Raw genomic sequence first — 17,601 nt, 5'->3', positions numbered from 1 at the left:
TCAACTTCTTTTGCTCTACTAAGTTAAACTCAACAGACTTTACTGTTCATCTATTGCTTTAGAGCACGATTAAGAATTTCTGGTTTGGAGCAGGCAAAGGAGTGCAAACTCCTTCAATGCAGAAGACTATTCCTAAAAGTAGAACTAAGACTTATGTTTACACATCATACTCTTTGGATTTCTAAAACTGTGCTTCTGGCTTCCATAAATAAAGTTTTTTTAGCATTTGTTCTGAGTACTGTAATTCAGGGGAGATGCTCATACTGCATTGTGTAGAACTGTACAGACCACAGTTCTAGAGATACATTTGGAACTGGATCCTGCCATGAAAAATAGGACACTGACAATCAATGAAAACCTGATCTCAATTCTAAGGACATAGAGCAGTATGTATTTTATTCTGGCCAGTCGTAAAAAATAATCTCAGTTGAATAAATCAGATCTGGAATGATGTTCCCCCGGCGATTTGAATGGCCCTACCCTACTGGTATTTCTGAAGAGCCCTGAAGACATGGTTCTTCACCCAGGCCTTTGGCAAGGACAACTGATATCCTTTTTCTTTCTTTTCCTTGTTCCTATCCAGGTTTGTTTTCTCTACCATCACTGTTCCTTTGTTTCGTTTTTGTGTTTTTTGTATTGATCTGTGTTTTTAAATATTTTTCATAATTTGTAAACTGCCTCACTGGGAGTCAAGTGGCATATACATTTAATAAACTGCTGTTGCTATTATTATTACTATCAAAAAGAACTGATGAATCAGTAACACCCACGTCACACAGACAAACCAAGATACATGTGGAATTTTCTTCAATTTTCCTTCCAATAAGGCCACGGGTGACATATTAAGTCATGGTAACATTCAAGGTCTTTTATCTTTTGGCACTATTACTTCATTTAAGTATCTTGCTGCCCTAAATGACTGATTTCCTAAAAGTACAGCACAGAGAATGAGAAGCAAGAATTATTCATGCGTAGTCATTATCACCAATTGTATTTTCAGGAGTTTTTATGTTTTTTATAAAACTTAGGGTTGTGTATGTAGATCTTATGATGATCTTTCATGCACCTTCAAAAGTTAGGATTGGACTAGAAGGTCCCTTTGTTCATGGGTGTCTGTAGAGGGGCAACATCTGTAATGGCATCACAATTAAAGCACCACCCCTTTTGTACATACATGTGATTTTAATGAGTAATATTAAATGCATGCATTCTACTCAAACTTACTCTGCACTACCGTACTGCTCTACTTACATATGCTCTTTGCTTGGGGCACTTAATGGATAAACAGAGATATTCTATATGGAGCAAAACACAATATATGGGACAGTGCCTCCTGTTCTACTGTCCAATTTATTACTTCCTTATTATTAAATAAAGTCCTTAGAAAGCCTTGTTACAGAAACATCTTCTGATGGCTTTGACAAGGACTGGATCTAAGGGAGTGGCTATTATGCAATTGCTCTGCTTGATATTCAGAAAATTGAATGGAGTGTTAGACATCCACTGTCTAACATTTCTCCCATTTTTTCTTCTTGCTAGAGAAGAACTGTTCTGTACAGAAAAATAGCTGCACAATGTCTTTTAATTCAGAGCAACAGAAGTCATCTCCTTGAAACCACCCTCTTTATAATGCACCTAGCCAACCTTGGCTGATCTTGAAAAAAACTAAGCACAATCAGAACTGGTTACTACTTAGATAGGAAACCACAAAGAGATCCCAGAATTCTCGGCTATACTGGGAAGTTGAAAAAAAATATTTCAAAAGGAAGTGTACATGAAGTCAGGAGGAGTTCAGCTTGACTCAAAGGCGACTAACCTAGCTTGTAATGAGAATTCACATTTCCTTTGGTGAGATTCTAGAACTCTAATTAACTACTTACTCTTGTAGCATTGGGGGTGACAGTGAGGTCATCAAAGGAGGAGACATTTGTTCAGGATAATAGTCATTTCTTGGTGATTCCATGCCTGGTTCTACCTTAATAGATTTTTTTAGTGCTGGCTTTTCATAAGATTCGATAACAGATACTACAAGGAAGAAAAAATCGTTAGTGAATGGTAAACAAAGAGAAAAGCTTGGATTTGAGTCTTCTGTCACCATGTTCTTGCTGTATCTTTGCTAAAAATACAGACTACAAATATAACCAGATTCCTCCATTTGAATTAATCTGCATAACTGAATGACAATGCCATCCTATAATAAACCTTATAGCCCAGCCCTTTGTCCTGCTCACTGGCAGTAACTAATCTCTGGGCAGTCAGTGGAAGAAGATGTTATTCTCCCTGCTGCTTCCATTACACTGCTTTCCATAGGAACGTCTAGTGCTTAACACAACTATATCAATCACAAATTAGTAAGTTCAGCAAAGATTTTTGAAATGCGTTATATTTTTTAGAAATGCCATTCCTCCAAGAAACTCAGGTCAGCCACAAGTTTCTTTCTGCCCTTCCATTTATCACAACAGCAATTACAGCAATGGGATACATTAAACCAAGAGGAAAACTAGCTAAAGGCTGCTTAGAAAGAACTATTTTCTTTAGCTCTGTGGATGCTCTCCACTGTATCTCTTTATAAGTCCCTCTCCCATTTACACCAACAAATTTAGGATAATTTAAAGTAGGAGATTAATGGATTCTTTTAAAATTTATGCTGACTTGATAAAAATAAGAGAGGACAGTCCATAAAAGAACAAAACAAACCCACAACACAAATATTTACCTGGCACGCTGCTTGGATTTTCCAGATCTTCTGAAAGAACAGTGGACACCATAATAGGCTGTTGTAGGTGAGGGGCGTACATAAAAGGGACAGGCTGAACTACAAGTGGCTGTATAACAGGAAGTATTCCAGGGCTTCTTAGTCCATGGCGTGAAAGAGCTGCCATTACTGGAGGAATAGTTAAAGGCATGGTGAAAGGCTGTATTCCTGGTGGAGTCAATTTCTTCATGGGAGGGCTGCATGAAGGAAGATTTAATCCAGGGGAAGCTCTCCTGGGTAGAGTCTGGAATTTTAAAGGTGAAGGAGAACTTCCAGCTGAAGGTGGTGAGCTTCGTTTATTCACCGTAAGGTCAACAGGCTCAACTTGAACTCCATTACACAGTCCATCTGGAATCTGGTAAAACTTATTGGACATCATATTTGGTGTTGAATAGATGACACTGTACTTGTTAGACTTCATGTGGTCCATATAACTAGAGTTGAATGACTACAGAAGAAAGGAGGGAAGAAATGAATGACTGGGGATCAGTGACACAACAGAGGAAAAAATGTGTCTTGGAAAGTAAGAATTACTTGTTATTATATTTCAAATCAACATTTCTGCTGAAATAACATTTAACTGACTCTGGAAATAGGTAACACTTTTTGACATCTACAGGAAGTTTTTTATGTAAATCCAATTTATTTGTTATAAATGTTCAGAACACATATTTTGCCACCTCTAACCTATTTTGTAAACTTGCATCTTTCAGAACTGAAAGAATTGTGAGGCAAGGACATTAGGATATTTATTAAGGTTCTAAGTAATTATGACTATCAGTTTTGAAAGATTAATGATGTATCACTCCAAGCATCTAAGCCATGCCAAAAGGCTACACAATCCAGCAATACATATTAGAATTCTCTGCAACACTGCCAAGAAGCTTGGCATGTTGCTCTGAGACTGTAGCCATGTTTATTGCTACCCCAAGTATTTCCTTTGCTGGTTTTAGTAATTAAGCATGGCTTTGTACACCAAATAAGTCACTGTATGAAACTGCTCTAACAGGACCCATAGTAAATCTTTATCTAAGAGAACAAGAAGTTCTCTGCCCTTTGTTCTGCCCAGTGGCAGGTGTTTAAAGAGGATGCTTGATCCATGCATTGTCTGAAATCATTAGTAACACTTACTGACCTGGTATAACAATCCTATTTATAAAACAGCATTTTTAAAACTTGATACTATAAGGCACTGCAGAAGCAAAAGGAAGAGCGTATATTTGGTAAGCTAATTCAGGATGTCATATAACACACAGAATTGCCAAATATCATCTTAGCTATGACAAATTAAAAGTGTTTAAGGCACTAATTCTTATGTGGTTTAGAAATGAACAGACAGAGCATATGGCAGTTGGAGTAGGAATAAAAACAAACATACCACCCAAAACACATTTCAATTACCATGGGAGCCAGCTCTGTCTATCACCCAAGAAAGACAATAGGTTGCATTTGGTGGGTTTTTCTGATGTGTGTGCGTGTGGGGGAATGGGTTGTAAATAATGAGCACAATTCATCCTACTAGGCACACAGGATAATGCAGATATACTATACTATGTAGTATATGTATGGAATTGGGATGCTACTAAAACAAAGGGTATTCATGCACATGAGCTTTAACAAATTTAGGATGGAAGTCAATGACATTGCTCCATTCATGGAAGGATCTCCTATAATAGAAGACCAGTTACATACTCAGAAGATACATTTCCTTAACTACAATCTTTTCATAATTAGAGTGACTATGATGTTGTATCATGGAGAAATTTTGATCTATGTGGTTGCTAAGAGTCAATAATGTTTTGATGATACATAATCAATCAACCATTGCTGTTGCAATTTATATAGAGTTGAGGAATGCCTTCTTAAAAAACTTCTACTGACTTCTTATGAAGCATAAGATTATTTCTAATTAGATACCTTTTATATATTAAGACTCCCTTTTTACTTTGAGGGTTCTCTTTTCCTTGAAAACAGAGTATATCTTCAATTCAATGATCTTAGGGTCAGACTATCTATGTAGTTATTCAACCTCGTGTTGCTTACCAGATGAAATTCCTATTCTATTCTATTCAATAATATTTACATTGCAAGCATGTATACTTAGCATTATTGTCTTATACATAAATAAGACAGAATACTGTAAGGACCTATAGCCAGAATCAACTCTGAATTATATGCATACTCTAACATTTAAATAATATGTCGAAAATCAAATGAAAATTGCAAGTTAGATAAAAACTTTACTGGATTATAAATCACATATGGAATGCTTTAAATTTAAGTCTTCTTTGGACATCAGTACTAATTTTGGGATGCGGAAGAAACATACAAATATATGAAATTTACTAAGGATTCAACCTGTTCCTTAGACAGATTGAAATAAAGGATTTTCATGGTATAACTATGTTGACATACTATAGTCCATTCTATTAAGCGCCATCCGTAAATTCAAATATCTGTATTGGAAGTCATTAGACTGCTTGGACTCAGAAACATCCTAGCGGAGGAACAAGCCATTTTTAGAGCCTCTTATAATACCACTGATATATGGCTAATATTAAGTCATCTAATGAACAAGTCTATAAAAGCTGCTAAACATGTGGGTTTTGTTGATTTTAAGCGCACCTTCACCTGCATATAAGATATTTACAAACTTCGTAAGATTATCTCTGAGAGTAAGAGATAACTCAGCAGGTCACTTGTACAATCTAACATATAATAAAAGAGGAAAACAAGATTAAGCTAGAATAAATGATAGTCTTCAAAGGTACCACTAAGCTTTTTTGTTGTTGTTGTTGCAACTCATATAATTTTATATGACTTTAAAGTGTGACAGTTATCTATCTTCCACAGAAAAAGGCAGAGTATTTTTTGGCATGACCACACTATACAAAGATAATGGCAAAAATATCTGCCAAATCAATCACTAAATATGCAAAGAAAAGTAATGGATGTGCCAGGGAATATCCAGCTATTTATGAAGCTCAACCTACATTATGCCATCAGTTTTTTAGGCAATCATGTGCCAGAACTTTTCCAGGATTATGCTAAGATTACTTTTCAAAGGCATCCAAACTGAAAAGTAATATAATCGAAATAATCTGGAATTTGCTTCATTCCTCCTTTGTCACATAGTCTCACTAAACAGACAACGTTCATGACCAACACCCACTAGTTGCTGGTCTCATAAAGAAGCAATTTTCTATACATGATGTGTTGGATCGCTAAATGGTTTTAAGAGCTCATAGATTTTAAAGCATACTAAGCATTCACTTATATGATGAAATCAGGCATTCTAACAACCAACAGTAAGCCATGATTTGTTATGACAAATGGGGTATTGTTTTGTTTATGTGGATCTTACTTTTCAACCCCATGAATGCCTTCTGGGTGTAGCCGTACAGCGCAAGGCATTTGTGGCTATTACTGCTTAGCAAATTGTCTTGCTGTCAACTCCAGTGATGTGAAAACAGTGTTTACTCCAATATGGGGGGGAAAAATCACATTGTTTCCTATGCAACTTCTTCAACAGGGTGGAGCTCTGTAATTAAATCTGCTCCACAGTTATTCATATGTAGAACCACAGTTTTAAAGTTGCCTACTTTGATAAAGAGATGACAAAATCCCTCAGGAGAGTCCCCCTACTTTTTAAATGTAGTAAAATCTTTTAAAACCATATCCCCAGTACTCAGCAAATACTCTCATTTTCCCTGGCACTCGGGAAGTGTCAGCCTGCCAGAGAAAGAATAAGTCATATTAGTCAAAAAGGAGTAGAAAAGCTGAAATCTGGGCTGAAATGAGAGATGCACCAGACTTATTTTTAGAATGTCATGAGCATCTACTGCAGTTTGGAAGAACAATATTACTAGGAAGCTGGGGTGGGCGGGAACATCTTCAGGAACACAACTGTCATACTTTATGAGTCACCTTGAGCACAATGTGTTATTTTAAATGATTGTTGATTGATTATGGTTCTTAACTACCCAGAGTTGCACAGTGAATGGCAGGAGTCCATATGAACTGAATCAGTGAACAAGTTGGGAAAAGTAGGGTTTGGTAGAGTTTCTGCAGTAGTCTATGCATTACTGCCATCTCTGCCTTTTGGACCCATCATTTATGAATTATTAAATGAGTGATGCAAAACCTGCTCATCTCCTTTCGTAGCTGATTAACATTATTGGCTAATGACCGCATTACAGCTTACATTGCATATGTCTTGAGCTGTTGCAAGTGCCACTGAAATTGGGCACTCCATACCAGTTTGGTAGCAATCCTTCCCCAAGTACTTGAATGGCAACACAATTTAATGTTAATGCCCTAGAAGGGCTGAGCTGATTACGTGCACTAAATCTCAGCCACCTGCAGCAAATTATTTCTGGTTTCTCATTAGAATGGTGCTTTGGACCTTGCTTCTTTTTACGACTACAGGAATTAATTCATGTTTATAAAGTGCATCCAAATAATAAAAGTACTGATTTCTTGTGAATTATTTTTCAGTGATCTTAAAAAAAAACCAATCACAACCACTGAACACTATTGCTTGGATACTTTCTAACAAATATCCATTTCATCTTTGTTTCAAAGTGGCCTTTGCATCTTATATACTACTAGGAATACTCATAAATATACAAAGATGATCTAACTGTATAAGCTTTTCAAGACCAGGACACCCTCAAACGCAAATCTTCTGTCAGTTCTTCCTTTTGCAACTATTTTCCAAGTACGTAAAGAGAAGCAAGACAAACAGGGTTACAGCACCCAATTTGCCCTACATCATCCAAAAGTAAACTTACTTTCTTGAACAATACTAAACACTACTTTCCTATATCCTCTCTGTAGGTTGGGCAGAAACTATTAATCATCAATGCAAAATGTAAACAGGCAAACACACAAAAAGGTTAATATGAAACAATATGCTAATATGGGGGGAAAAGGAAGTTTTAATGCAGTATTTTACAACTGCTAATTCGTAAGGTTTCAACTTGTTTGCAGAGAGGTGTCCTTGTCATTAACAACTGAACTGCAGTAAGCTTTTCCACATTATTCCATCCCTTTCCAGGAAACTGTTGAATTTTTGCCTGCTAAAGGCTATTAAAGAAGAACATTTCTGCCAGAAAAAAAGTGGCTGCCTGTAACAATCAGTATCATTCTGATAAATCTGGATATTATGAGCAGCAGTGTTTTTCAGAAGACAATATTAGAATTTTCTGGTGTTTATGAAGTCAAGAAACCTGTGTCAGTTGGGATTACAAATAGCCTGATTATAATGTAATGAGAACAGACATTAATATTTATACCATTTTTAAATACTGACCACTGGAACTGGTTCCATTGCTTCTTGTTTGATAGGGACTGGGTCAAACATCAGCATCTTCTTTTGTCCCCCAACTTGTAGTGTAGATAGCCGGGATTCTAAAATCAGAGAGGAAAAAACAGGGCAGTTGTAATTTATAATTTACATCATTTAAATATGGTGCTTAGCATTAATAAAGTGTATTTCAACTGTGGATTACAGCAATCAACAAACCATTAAAAAAATCAGAATAAAACTAAACTACAAGTTTTCTTAATAGTTTCTATGTTAAAATTCAAAACCCAGTATCCTTTAAAAAAACATGGCAACAAAACGAAATGTTGGGAAAGGACACACATACGCAAAAATGAGATTGGGTTTCCTTAGTTACCTATCCCTGCACTGGATAAACCTTTTCTAACCTTGTGAGGATTACTTGTGTTGGATCGCAGCCCTCACCCAACTTCCTTGGGTCAACTCCAGAAGAGATACGAAGCATGGAAGGTAAGAATCCCTTCTGCTCTATTCCTTCTTAGAAGAAGTTTAAATCTTTAAATAATAAGAATTTTTCTAACACAAAGTAGAAATGGTATGCCATTTCCAATATTTATTTCTGTAAATAAGACATATAAAAACAATGACATCTTCAGGAAAGGACGGGACTGAAATAGCTGCCAATAACAATTGTTTCTGCTCATAAAAAAGAAGACATTCCTTTTTATTTGTAAAAAGAAAAACTGGGAGTAATTAATTAGGAAAGAATCAACAAATAGATAACTAATCAAGGCTCAGAAATAACGATGCAATTATTCTAAAAAGAAAAGTTTATGAAATAGGACGTGGCAAACATAATCACTGTTAGCTGCAATTGTAAAAAGTGTGACGTGCCTTCAATTTAATTCAAATGAAACGATGCCACTCCTACATTTTGACAGGTTCCATATGAAATGGCTTTGTCCCATATTCCCCAGATTGGCTGTTATCCTAATCCAAATAAAAAAGAATAGAGAAATCCTGGATTTTCATTTATAAATAAGCTTTATAAGAGCATCGCCAGTATGCTATTCATGAGGTTTAGTGGTGAATGAGATTGAGTATGTATCTGCACAGGCAAGACATGGGTCATGTTAATGAGATCAGGTCATTAAAGAAAAGTCTTACGAAGCATGAAAGTTGGAAGCTTTCTCAACACTGAATGAAGAATTTTAGAAATAAAAGAATATTATCCCAGCATTGCATTAAGAATATAGAGTTAAAATTCATGGATGTCACAAGCTTGCAGGACATATTAATGTGTTTTTTTACCTACCTACATTACTTTTATGACATCTCTATCCCAAAAGTCTGTAAGGTCCCAAAAAAACATGATTTAAAGCAACAAAATCCACTTAAATATAAAGGGGCACAGATACATGAAACACACACACTCCTACCACCTCTATTTTTATGTGCAAAGTAACTACCACATGCTGACTGTTTGAGGTAGTGTGTGTGTGTATATATATATGTGCACAACTATTTTTATTGGCAGCAATAATAGCAAGAATATTGGAAATAGCCAAATATTGGGGAGGTGGGAAATTATTAGCAAGGCACAGAACGTTGCCCAAACCTTTTCTTTTATGAAATAAATATTATTTTTGGATTGCATTATTTTAATAATTGACTTTGAAATTATTATTCTTGCCACAAATCTGGAAGGATAGGGAATACACCAAGATGCCTTACTGGTATAAAATGGGAAGTCTTTCAGCCACAAACAACCGAGCCAAGATGAGGAGAATTAATGGGACCTAGTCTTTGGAGGACGTAATGCAGTTATTGCTTCCAATATGAGCAGTGCATGTCTGGGAAATGATGTTTAAGGAAGAGGGAGGTGCTGGCCAGGCCCTTCTTTCTTCACATTAAAACCATAAAGAAGGGCAGGAGTGGTGTCTCTGGCTGAAGAGCTTCCTGAGAAGGCAAAATAAAGTTCTCAAACGCTGTTCAAGGAAAATCACTAGGAAAAAAACATCCTTCAAAAGCCCTGCTCAGTACCAGTCTAGAGCTGAGGAGAACCGCTGGAAAAAGTGTCCTTCAAAAGACCTGATGAATACTATTCTTCAAACAGCAGCAAAAGTTTTATTTTAAATATTCTTTTGATTATGCCTAATATTGCCTTATATTGTATATCTTATATTTATATAATATACGTATATGTTACATACATAACTACATGCAAGGGTTCTGGGCCCGGACTGGATATTCTGAGCTCTGTAACCTTTAATCATAAACAGGATTTTGTGACCTGCTACACTGCTAATTTGAAAGTGGGGACGGGCAATATTTTTCGTGGTGCAGGCATCACACAAACTGTGAAAAGATAATGTTTTAAAAAATGGAAATAACCTAAGTGATCTTGAAACCCACTTCCTGAATTATGAAAGGTGAAACTAAGGGGGTTGTGATTTTATTTTCAAAGCATAGCAATCAGCTCTTCCAGAATGAATGTAGCACAGACGTTATGCAACATCGCTGCAGCGTGCTAGCTTTTGCAGAACTTCAAGTGCATAACTACTGTTTATTACATTATAATAAGCTCCCCTGGTCCCTGAAACGTTCAGCCATTAACACGATATAGTTTGTTTGCATCCATAGGTGGCGCTAGAAATGTATAAAAACCAACCCCGTGGAATATTCACCACAAAAATAAAATAATTGCTGAACTCCCTCCAGGATGTCAACCAATAAATTAAAGAGAATCTTTTCAAACTGAGTATTTTCGAAATTAAAAATGCAAGCTCAGAAGTTCCTAACAGCAATGATTAATCACAATATATGATGTGTCTTTCATAGAACATTAAGCGAGCCTAGAATGGATTTGGCTTTGCTATTAGTCAAACTAAGGAAGATGAATGGAGAGCAGAATTCGTGCAAAATATCTGCAGTTTTCTGGTTCATGGTATGTTCTCATCTGACTTCATGAGCCTACTTGGTCCACAGCGTGTAACTATTAAGGAGATCATTTTCAGTATGTGAAGAATTAGGCGAGAATGATTCAGTTTATAGAGAGTATTCAAAATGTTAAGCAGATGCTTTTCATAGTCCGGTTATCCTAGGTGCTTTAACTGAAGATGCCAGGAATAAATCCTAGAGTATTTTTAATATTTCTGTTATATCCCACCCTGATATAAATAAGGAACTGTATTTATCATAATAAACATTCATAATTAAAACAATCACCAGAGAAAACGAACCACCCACAAGTTCAATGGCATTCATTATAAAGGCCATTAATCACTTATAAGCAGTAAATAAAAAATAAGGCTTATCCAGGTGCCAAACACTGCTAAAGCTTGCAACTAGTAGACATCTTATAGGAGGACCTTCCAGACTGTGGAATAAGGAAGTTCACCTGATATATTTCCATTAATAGCGAGGAAACGCATCTTAACCTCTTGATAAGTTTCCATTAACAATTTGACAAAGAAATTTATCTTCCACCAGATCTATGGGGTGGGGGGTAGACAACTGGGCAGAGATAAGCCTTCATCAGGATAATTGCTTTTTCAGAGCTCCTCTGTTCTGTTTGCAATGGATATCATGCCACAAAACCAGGAGTACGCAATTCTGAGTGACTGGGGGTTGCACAGGCCATGGATTGGGGGCAGGGGACGCACTTCTAACAACAGGTAGGGTTGGGACAAAGAAGTGCAAAAATTAAACTGCACTATAGTTAGCATGATTATATATCTTTAATAATTTCTGTTTAAGTATATTAGAATATCCATTTCAGTGGCTTTCCCTAGAAGATTCTAGAAAGATCAGCTTGCACCTTGGGGGTCACCGTGCATTAAATTATGTCTCCTGCATTTGTATAAGAATATGCGTACTTACATGCAATGGCAGTGTTCTACATATACCCAGTTCTGATTAAAAAAACAACAACAGTCCTACCAAATGGTTTATGCTTTAGCTTGATAGAATAGACTTTCTAGGCCTTTCAGCCCTAAGAGAGGGTTGACCCTTTGCACTTCCGCTGAACGCTTTAAAGTTTAGCCCCCTGCTTTATACAAGCATTGGAGCGGTGTCATTTACTTCATTTACAGTTTACTCTTTTTGTAATTCAGAACGCTCGACTGCCTTAGGGCTAGTTCACACAAGCAAGAGGATTTCAGGTGATCAATCGCTAAAAGTGTATTGAGGGTCCCACACTTGTAGCTGCTTCAAAAGACACGGAGTGACAGCAAACTCATGGGACTTCCCAGTCATCAATATCGATATCCCAGTCTGCCTACGAGAGTTTGTCCACTCTTGGTGGTTGGTGGATATTTTGGACCTCATTAATAAAGAAGAAATTCAAGTATGGAAAATAATACAGCACTAACAGGTTTAGGAACAAAGTACTTGCGGGTGGCCTCAAGATGGAAGGATGGCCTCAAGATGACGATGGGTGAGCATCTCCAATCTTTTTATTTGCTATTCTCATTTTTATATACTTTTATTTTGTATATACTGTAATGCCTGGGACCTGTCTGCTTCAGAAAAAATAAAATTGGCCACATAAATACCTTAAGTGAAAGAAATACATGAAAGGAGTCAAGAATGGGAAAAAGGAAGAAGAGACAGTGTGTCTACTCTGCAACACAGATCTCGCCCAGGCCTTCGAAGTAGCAGAAAATGGAAAGATACACAACAGACAGACAACCTCAGCAAGTAACTCTGACCCTACCTACTCTCCAGATAGATATAACTCTTCTAACTTCCAAAACCATGGGATCTACAGACAGAGATGAAAAGTCACAGCTTACAGAACTTTCCTCCTCCCTGGCTTGTGCAAGATGGGGATGAAATGAACTTAAAAAGGGAGAACGTAAGTACTTACGGTAGGAGATTAAATTTGATTTTGCTTAAGTCCATATTCTCGCATACGCCATATATTAAAAGCCCTAACTTTGCTGGCAACTTAGAGCTGTTGTGGTAAAAAAAACTTCTAAAATTCGTACTTGCTGATCACAAGCCAGCCACTGGTGCGCTTAACAGCTTTGCCAAGGTTAAGACAAAGGCTGAAGCTTACGTTTCCTCCCTTCTGAAAATGGTCTTTCCCTCAATGGGTTTTATTTTATTCCTAATTAACCTTTTTGTGCAGTCAGGAATTACGTTTTTCTCTCCAAAAGCAATTCAGTGACATTGTAGGAACTGCAACTTTCTTAAGGTAAAATAAGTATGCCAAGTAAACAGGAACGAAAACAAGAACCCCGGTATACTACGTTTTATAAAGGTATAATTATAGATCGTATTAATAAGAAACCAAATAATTAACAATGCTCCCTTAAGAAAACAGTCCTGCCCCCCATGTTAAAAAAAACCACACTGCTTTACTTTCCTGACTCCTCCCTGTCTCTCCACCCTATGGATTTCTGCCAAGTCAAGGCAACTTGTCCAAACAGGACACAGCCTTGATAAGATTTTGCTCACACCCTGTACTTCAGCAAGCTAAGTGAAGAAATTGGTTTTTGTATGCAAATAAGGACAGGTATAAAGGTAAAATAAAAAAAAATCCTAAGGCATAGGTCTGATAGCGATGAGAGAGCACCTGGTGAAGGAAAAATGAAACCTATTTCCTGCTCTAGCTTCTGCTGAATCTGGTTCTGTCTCTTTCAGCACAGAAACTGCCCTCATTTCTGTGCGGAAAGAGACAGAACCAGATTCAGTGAAAGCAAGAACAGAAAATCTATTTCATTTTGTTTGTTTATTCATCATATTTACAAAACATGACTCTGGGCGGCATACAATAAAAAAACCTGTTAAGACACTGATATAAAAGCAATTAACAAGCAAAAAATATTAGAATTATGATTGAAAGGTGAGGAGAGGGCAACAGATACTAATATTAATGGAGCCACCTCAGCAACTCATTGTTCCCTTGGGATTCCCAAGTCTGACGACATAACCAAGTTCTGACGGCCTCACAGAAAATTAACAGGGAGGAGTCAACCTCACCTTGGGGGGATGATGTTCCATGAGGTGAATGCCATGGCAGAAAAGGCCTGTCTCCTGGGTCCGCCAGATGGGACCCGCAACGTACCTCATCTGCCAGACCTGATGGGACCGACAGATGTAATCGGGAAGAAGCAGTCCCTCCAATAACCCAGCCCCATGCCATGAAGGGCTTCAAAGGTCAAAACCAGCACCTTGAATTGGACCCGGAAGCAATGCAGGTCGCAGAGCAGAGGTGTAATGTGTGCCATCCTAGGGGCATACACAACTGCCCATGCCACTGCATTCTGCACCAGCTGAAGCTTCTGGATACTCTTCAAGGGCAGCCCCATTACAGTAGTCTACCTGGGAGGTGACCAGGGCACGAGTGACCATGAGTAGAGCCTCATGATCCAAGAATGGGCACAACTGGTGCACAACATGAAGCTGTGCAAAGACCCTCCTAGCCAAGACTGCCACCTGGTCTTCGAGTAGGGGTCTCGAGTCTAGAAGAATCCCCAGGTTGTGCAACGGGTCTGTTTGGGGCAGTGCGACCGCATCCAGCACCAAGGTTGGTATAGTTCCAGAACCCGTAGGCTCCAAAACCCACTCAGTCTTGCCACCGTTCAGCTGAAGACTGATGTTCCCCATCCAGACTACAATCTTGATCACTCACTTACTTGCTCGCTTCTACAGGCCCCATATGTTTCTGCAAATACAATTTCCTTAATTTCCATTTTCGTATGAGGAAGGAAGGAAGAAGGAACATCTTCCAATGGTGGTGTGAAATTCACTTGCTGCTCTCAAACTCCTAAAACTTAGAAGGGAGGCTGCAATCAAAAGAAAACATTTACTTTCCCTTCATCAGTCCAACAAATACTTTTGACAAAGTTTTCTTAGTTTAATAAAATACTCTTTAAGTGCTTTAGCAGAAATATTTAAATATAGCTTAAAATAGAGGCAAGAACAGAGTTTTGCGCAACTTAGAGAAAATAGCTTTAAAAAAACACGCTACTAAAATGAAAACAAAATAACTTGCTCATTGCCAACATGTTACTGCATATATCAAAACAATGTCTTTTCTAAAAGACTAAGATAATTCTATTGTTCCACCCTTCAAAAAGTTCAATTACATTTAGAGAGAGAGAGAATGAGAATTACTGGAAAAACATAGTAGAACAATGATTTAAGTGAGTGAATTCAACACACTTTCAGATAAAGCTTTGATTGCCAATCACACTGTTTCTTTTACAGGGTTTATGAAGGATACAGCTGTTGTCATCTTGCAGTTGTAAACCTTATTTTCCCACAATTTATTCTGTTTTTGGTTTGTTTTAAGGGGGGAAAAAAAACAGCAAGGAGAAAAAGAGTAACTAGCTGAAAAATGCATTTTCACTGGTCGCTCATATTCACTGAGGGAATGAACCTTTTTCTGGAACTGAATCCCAACTTGAAAACCTGAAACACAGTACCTGAAGATTCAAAGACAGTTGATGGCTTCTTCCAAACCCTATGATTCTGTGCCAGGTCTGTTGTGAACAGAATGTGGAAATATTTTAACTCTCACTGAGCTCAGTCGGACTAACTTTCTGAGTAAACTTTTTGAGCTTCTACAAGTGTTAAACATATTGAAATTACTGTAACATGAATTGTGTTAAAAATCACAGATCGACTTTCTTAAACTATTACTACCCTGAACAATTAGTATAAACTAACATTAAAGCAGAAGTAGTCCATCCACTAACTTATCTATTCCATTCACATATTATTTCTTAAGAATGAAAATATTCTTTAACCTGAGAGATTACATAGTTAGGATTTGAGTCAAAATTCCTTAGCAGATCTTGAATAAAATTGAACGGATGAAACAAAGAATGCATTTGTCTGACTTGTCCTCAGTGCGTGCTATGATTCAATTGTGTCTTTGTGATCTAACTAGATCCTTCACGTTTGTATCATTAGTTTTGTGAGAACAAGAAAAGATCTATTAGCACAAAGAAGATGATGAAAAGAAAAATACAATGCAATTGACATTTGTATATCATTTCAGTCAGTTTCTGTCATTTTGACATCATTCTGATGCGAATGATACAAATCACATAATTTCTGATTTAACAGACAGTGGGAGTTAATAGATGATGTTTTTCTCCAAATGGTCAGTTAAACTGAGTTTCACTTAAAAAGTATTTGTACTTTACTAAAATGGCAAAATATATTATTTTTATACTCCATGAAAAGAAAGTAAAAAGGTATCTGTGAATAAATAACAAACTACCACTCAATGATTATTTGAAATATTATATACATATATAATTATATACATTTATAAATTATAAAAATAGAAATATTATATAAATTATTGATGAACTGCAGGGCCTAGAAGATAGCACAAAAGAGTTTTGCTACATTCTAAAGAAAAAATAGTAAAGATATTTGTGATTCTACTAAACAATAAGAAATATTTGTTGAAGATAGGACACAGTTGCTACTCTGCTTAATGTTACTAGTTTAAACCTGAGACAGGTTAGCGGATTATAAATATAATTTTCCTACTGATATACTTAGCAGTAGTTGGGAGAAAGTTTGTGTGGTCTTCCTTTAGTGGAGATTATATTGTCACCAGAAATCTGATTTATCAGTTTCCATGAAAAAACTGCATTCCTGTATGACTGGTATTACATCGTGTTTTTATTTGCTAGGTGCCCCTCTGATTACCTATTTGACTGGCTTCCCCACATGTCTAGTGGATCAAATTAATTTTCAGAGAGTGCCTGGTGAGATCCCCAAACCCTGGTGAGCTGTTCTTCTGAAGTTTTTGTTGCCAACCTGAATGGTATGACAACATTGGCCCTGGATGGAATTGCACCTGAGTGGCCTCTCCTTTTCCAGGGAAACACTTTAGAGAAACATTGTGGAAATAATGTGATAGAAGAGTGGTGGAAGACAAAGAGCGAATTGGACTGTACACAGGTTAATAGCTTGGGCTCAAGCCTACATAATGGTTAGTTCTGCCACCTGTGGGTTAGACCTCTACCCTTCCTGACTGACGAACACCTTAAGGGAGGTAACAGAGGATGGATCAGGTGCTTAACGCATCCTTGGGAGAGGAGGTAGCCCTGCCTGCTTTGAAGAAAGAGGTGGGATGCTCCCTTCTCAAGAAGCCATTGCTCAACCAGCAATAGTAGATAAGTATTGTCCTGTCTCCAACCTTCCATTTTTAGGGAAAGTTGTTAAAAAGGTGATGGACCTGCAGTTACAGACAACCCTGTAAGAAATTTTAGTTGTAATTGTTAATGGTTATGTTGTTAATACTGTTTCCCTCCTCCTTTTTTTTTCCTTTTAACCTTCCTACTGAAAGATGGGAAGATAAGCCTCTCAGAGTCCTTTTAGCCTAGAGTAGCTTATAAATCCAAGTTAGTATGTAAGTAAACAAACAAATATATTCCAAGTTTATATCTATGAAACCTTACTGAGGGCTTCCAGCCAGTTCCGAGAGACAATAAGCTTCCTTATCAGAGCAGAAAGCTATCTAGCTTCCTGTCTTAAGCTTCAGCTTCCACAGAGAAACACAGGCATGAAATTGAACAAGATGAAA

At 37.2% G+C, this 17,601-nt stretch overlaps 1 protein-coding gene across 2 annotated transcripts in view; it reads right to left on the bottom strand.

Moving 5' to 3' along the window:
• The window catches only part of KLF3 (KLF transcription factor 3), a 36,700-nt gene that overhangs the window by 5,059 nt on the left and 14,040 nt on the right, over window positions 1–17,601 (bottom strand). The window contains exons 2-5 of one of the 2 annotated variants that reach the window (XM_088131273.1): window positions 14,687–14,836; window positions 8,070–8,167; window positions 2,717–3,203; window positions 1,881–2,025 (exon numbers count right to left, since the gene is read on the bottom strand). In XM_088131273.1, the coding sequence (XP_087987399.1) occupies window positions 1,881–2,025; window positions 2,717–3,203; window positions 8,070–8,126 (689 nt within the window). In that variant the 5' untranslated portion in view covers window positions 8,127–8,167; window positions 14,687–14,836. The remainder of the gene's footprint in view (window positions 1–1,880; window positions 2,026–2,716; window positions 3,204–8,069; window positions 8,168–14,686; window positions 14,837–17,601) is intronic. The other variant, XM_088131272.1, reaches the window with a different exon arrangement.

This window comes from Python bivittatus, unplaced genomic scaffold (assembly GCF_059951505.1).
Source record: "Python bivittatus isolate LINGU-HERP-01145 unplaced genomic scaffold, Pbiv_v1 ctg000970_np1212, whole genome shotgun sequence".
Lineage (NCBI taxonomy): Eukaryota > Metazoa > Chordata > Lepidosauria > Squamata > Pythonidae > Python > Python bivittatus.
The sequence above is the reverse complement of the archived record's forward strand: the minus strand, read 5'-3'. Positions and strand labels throughout refer to the sequence as shown.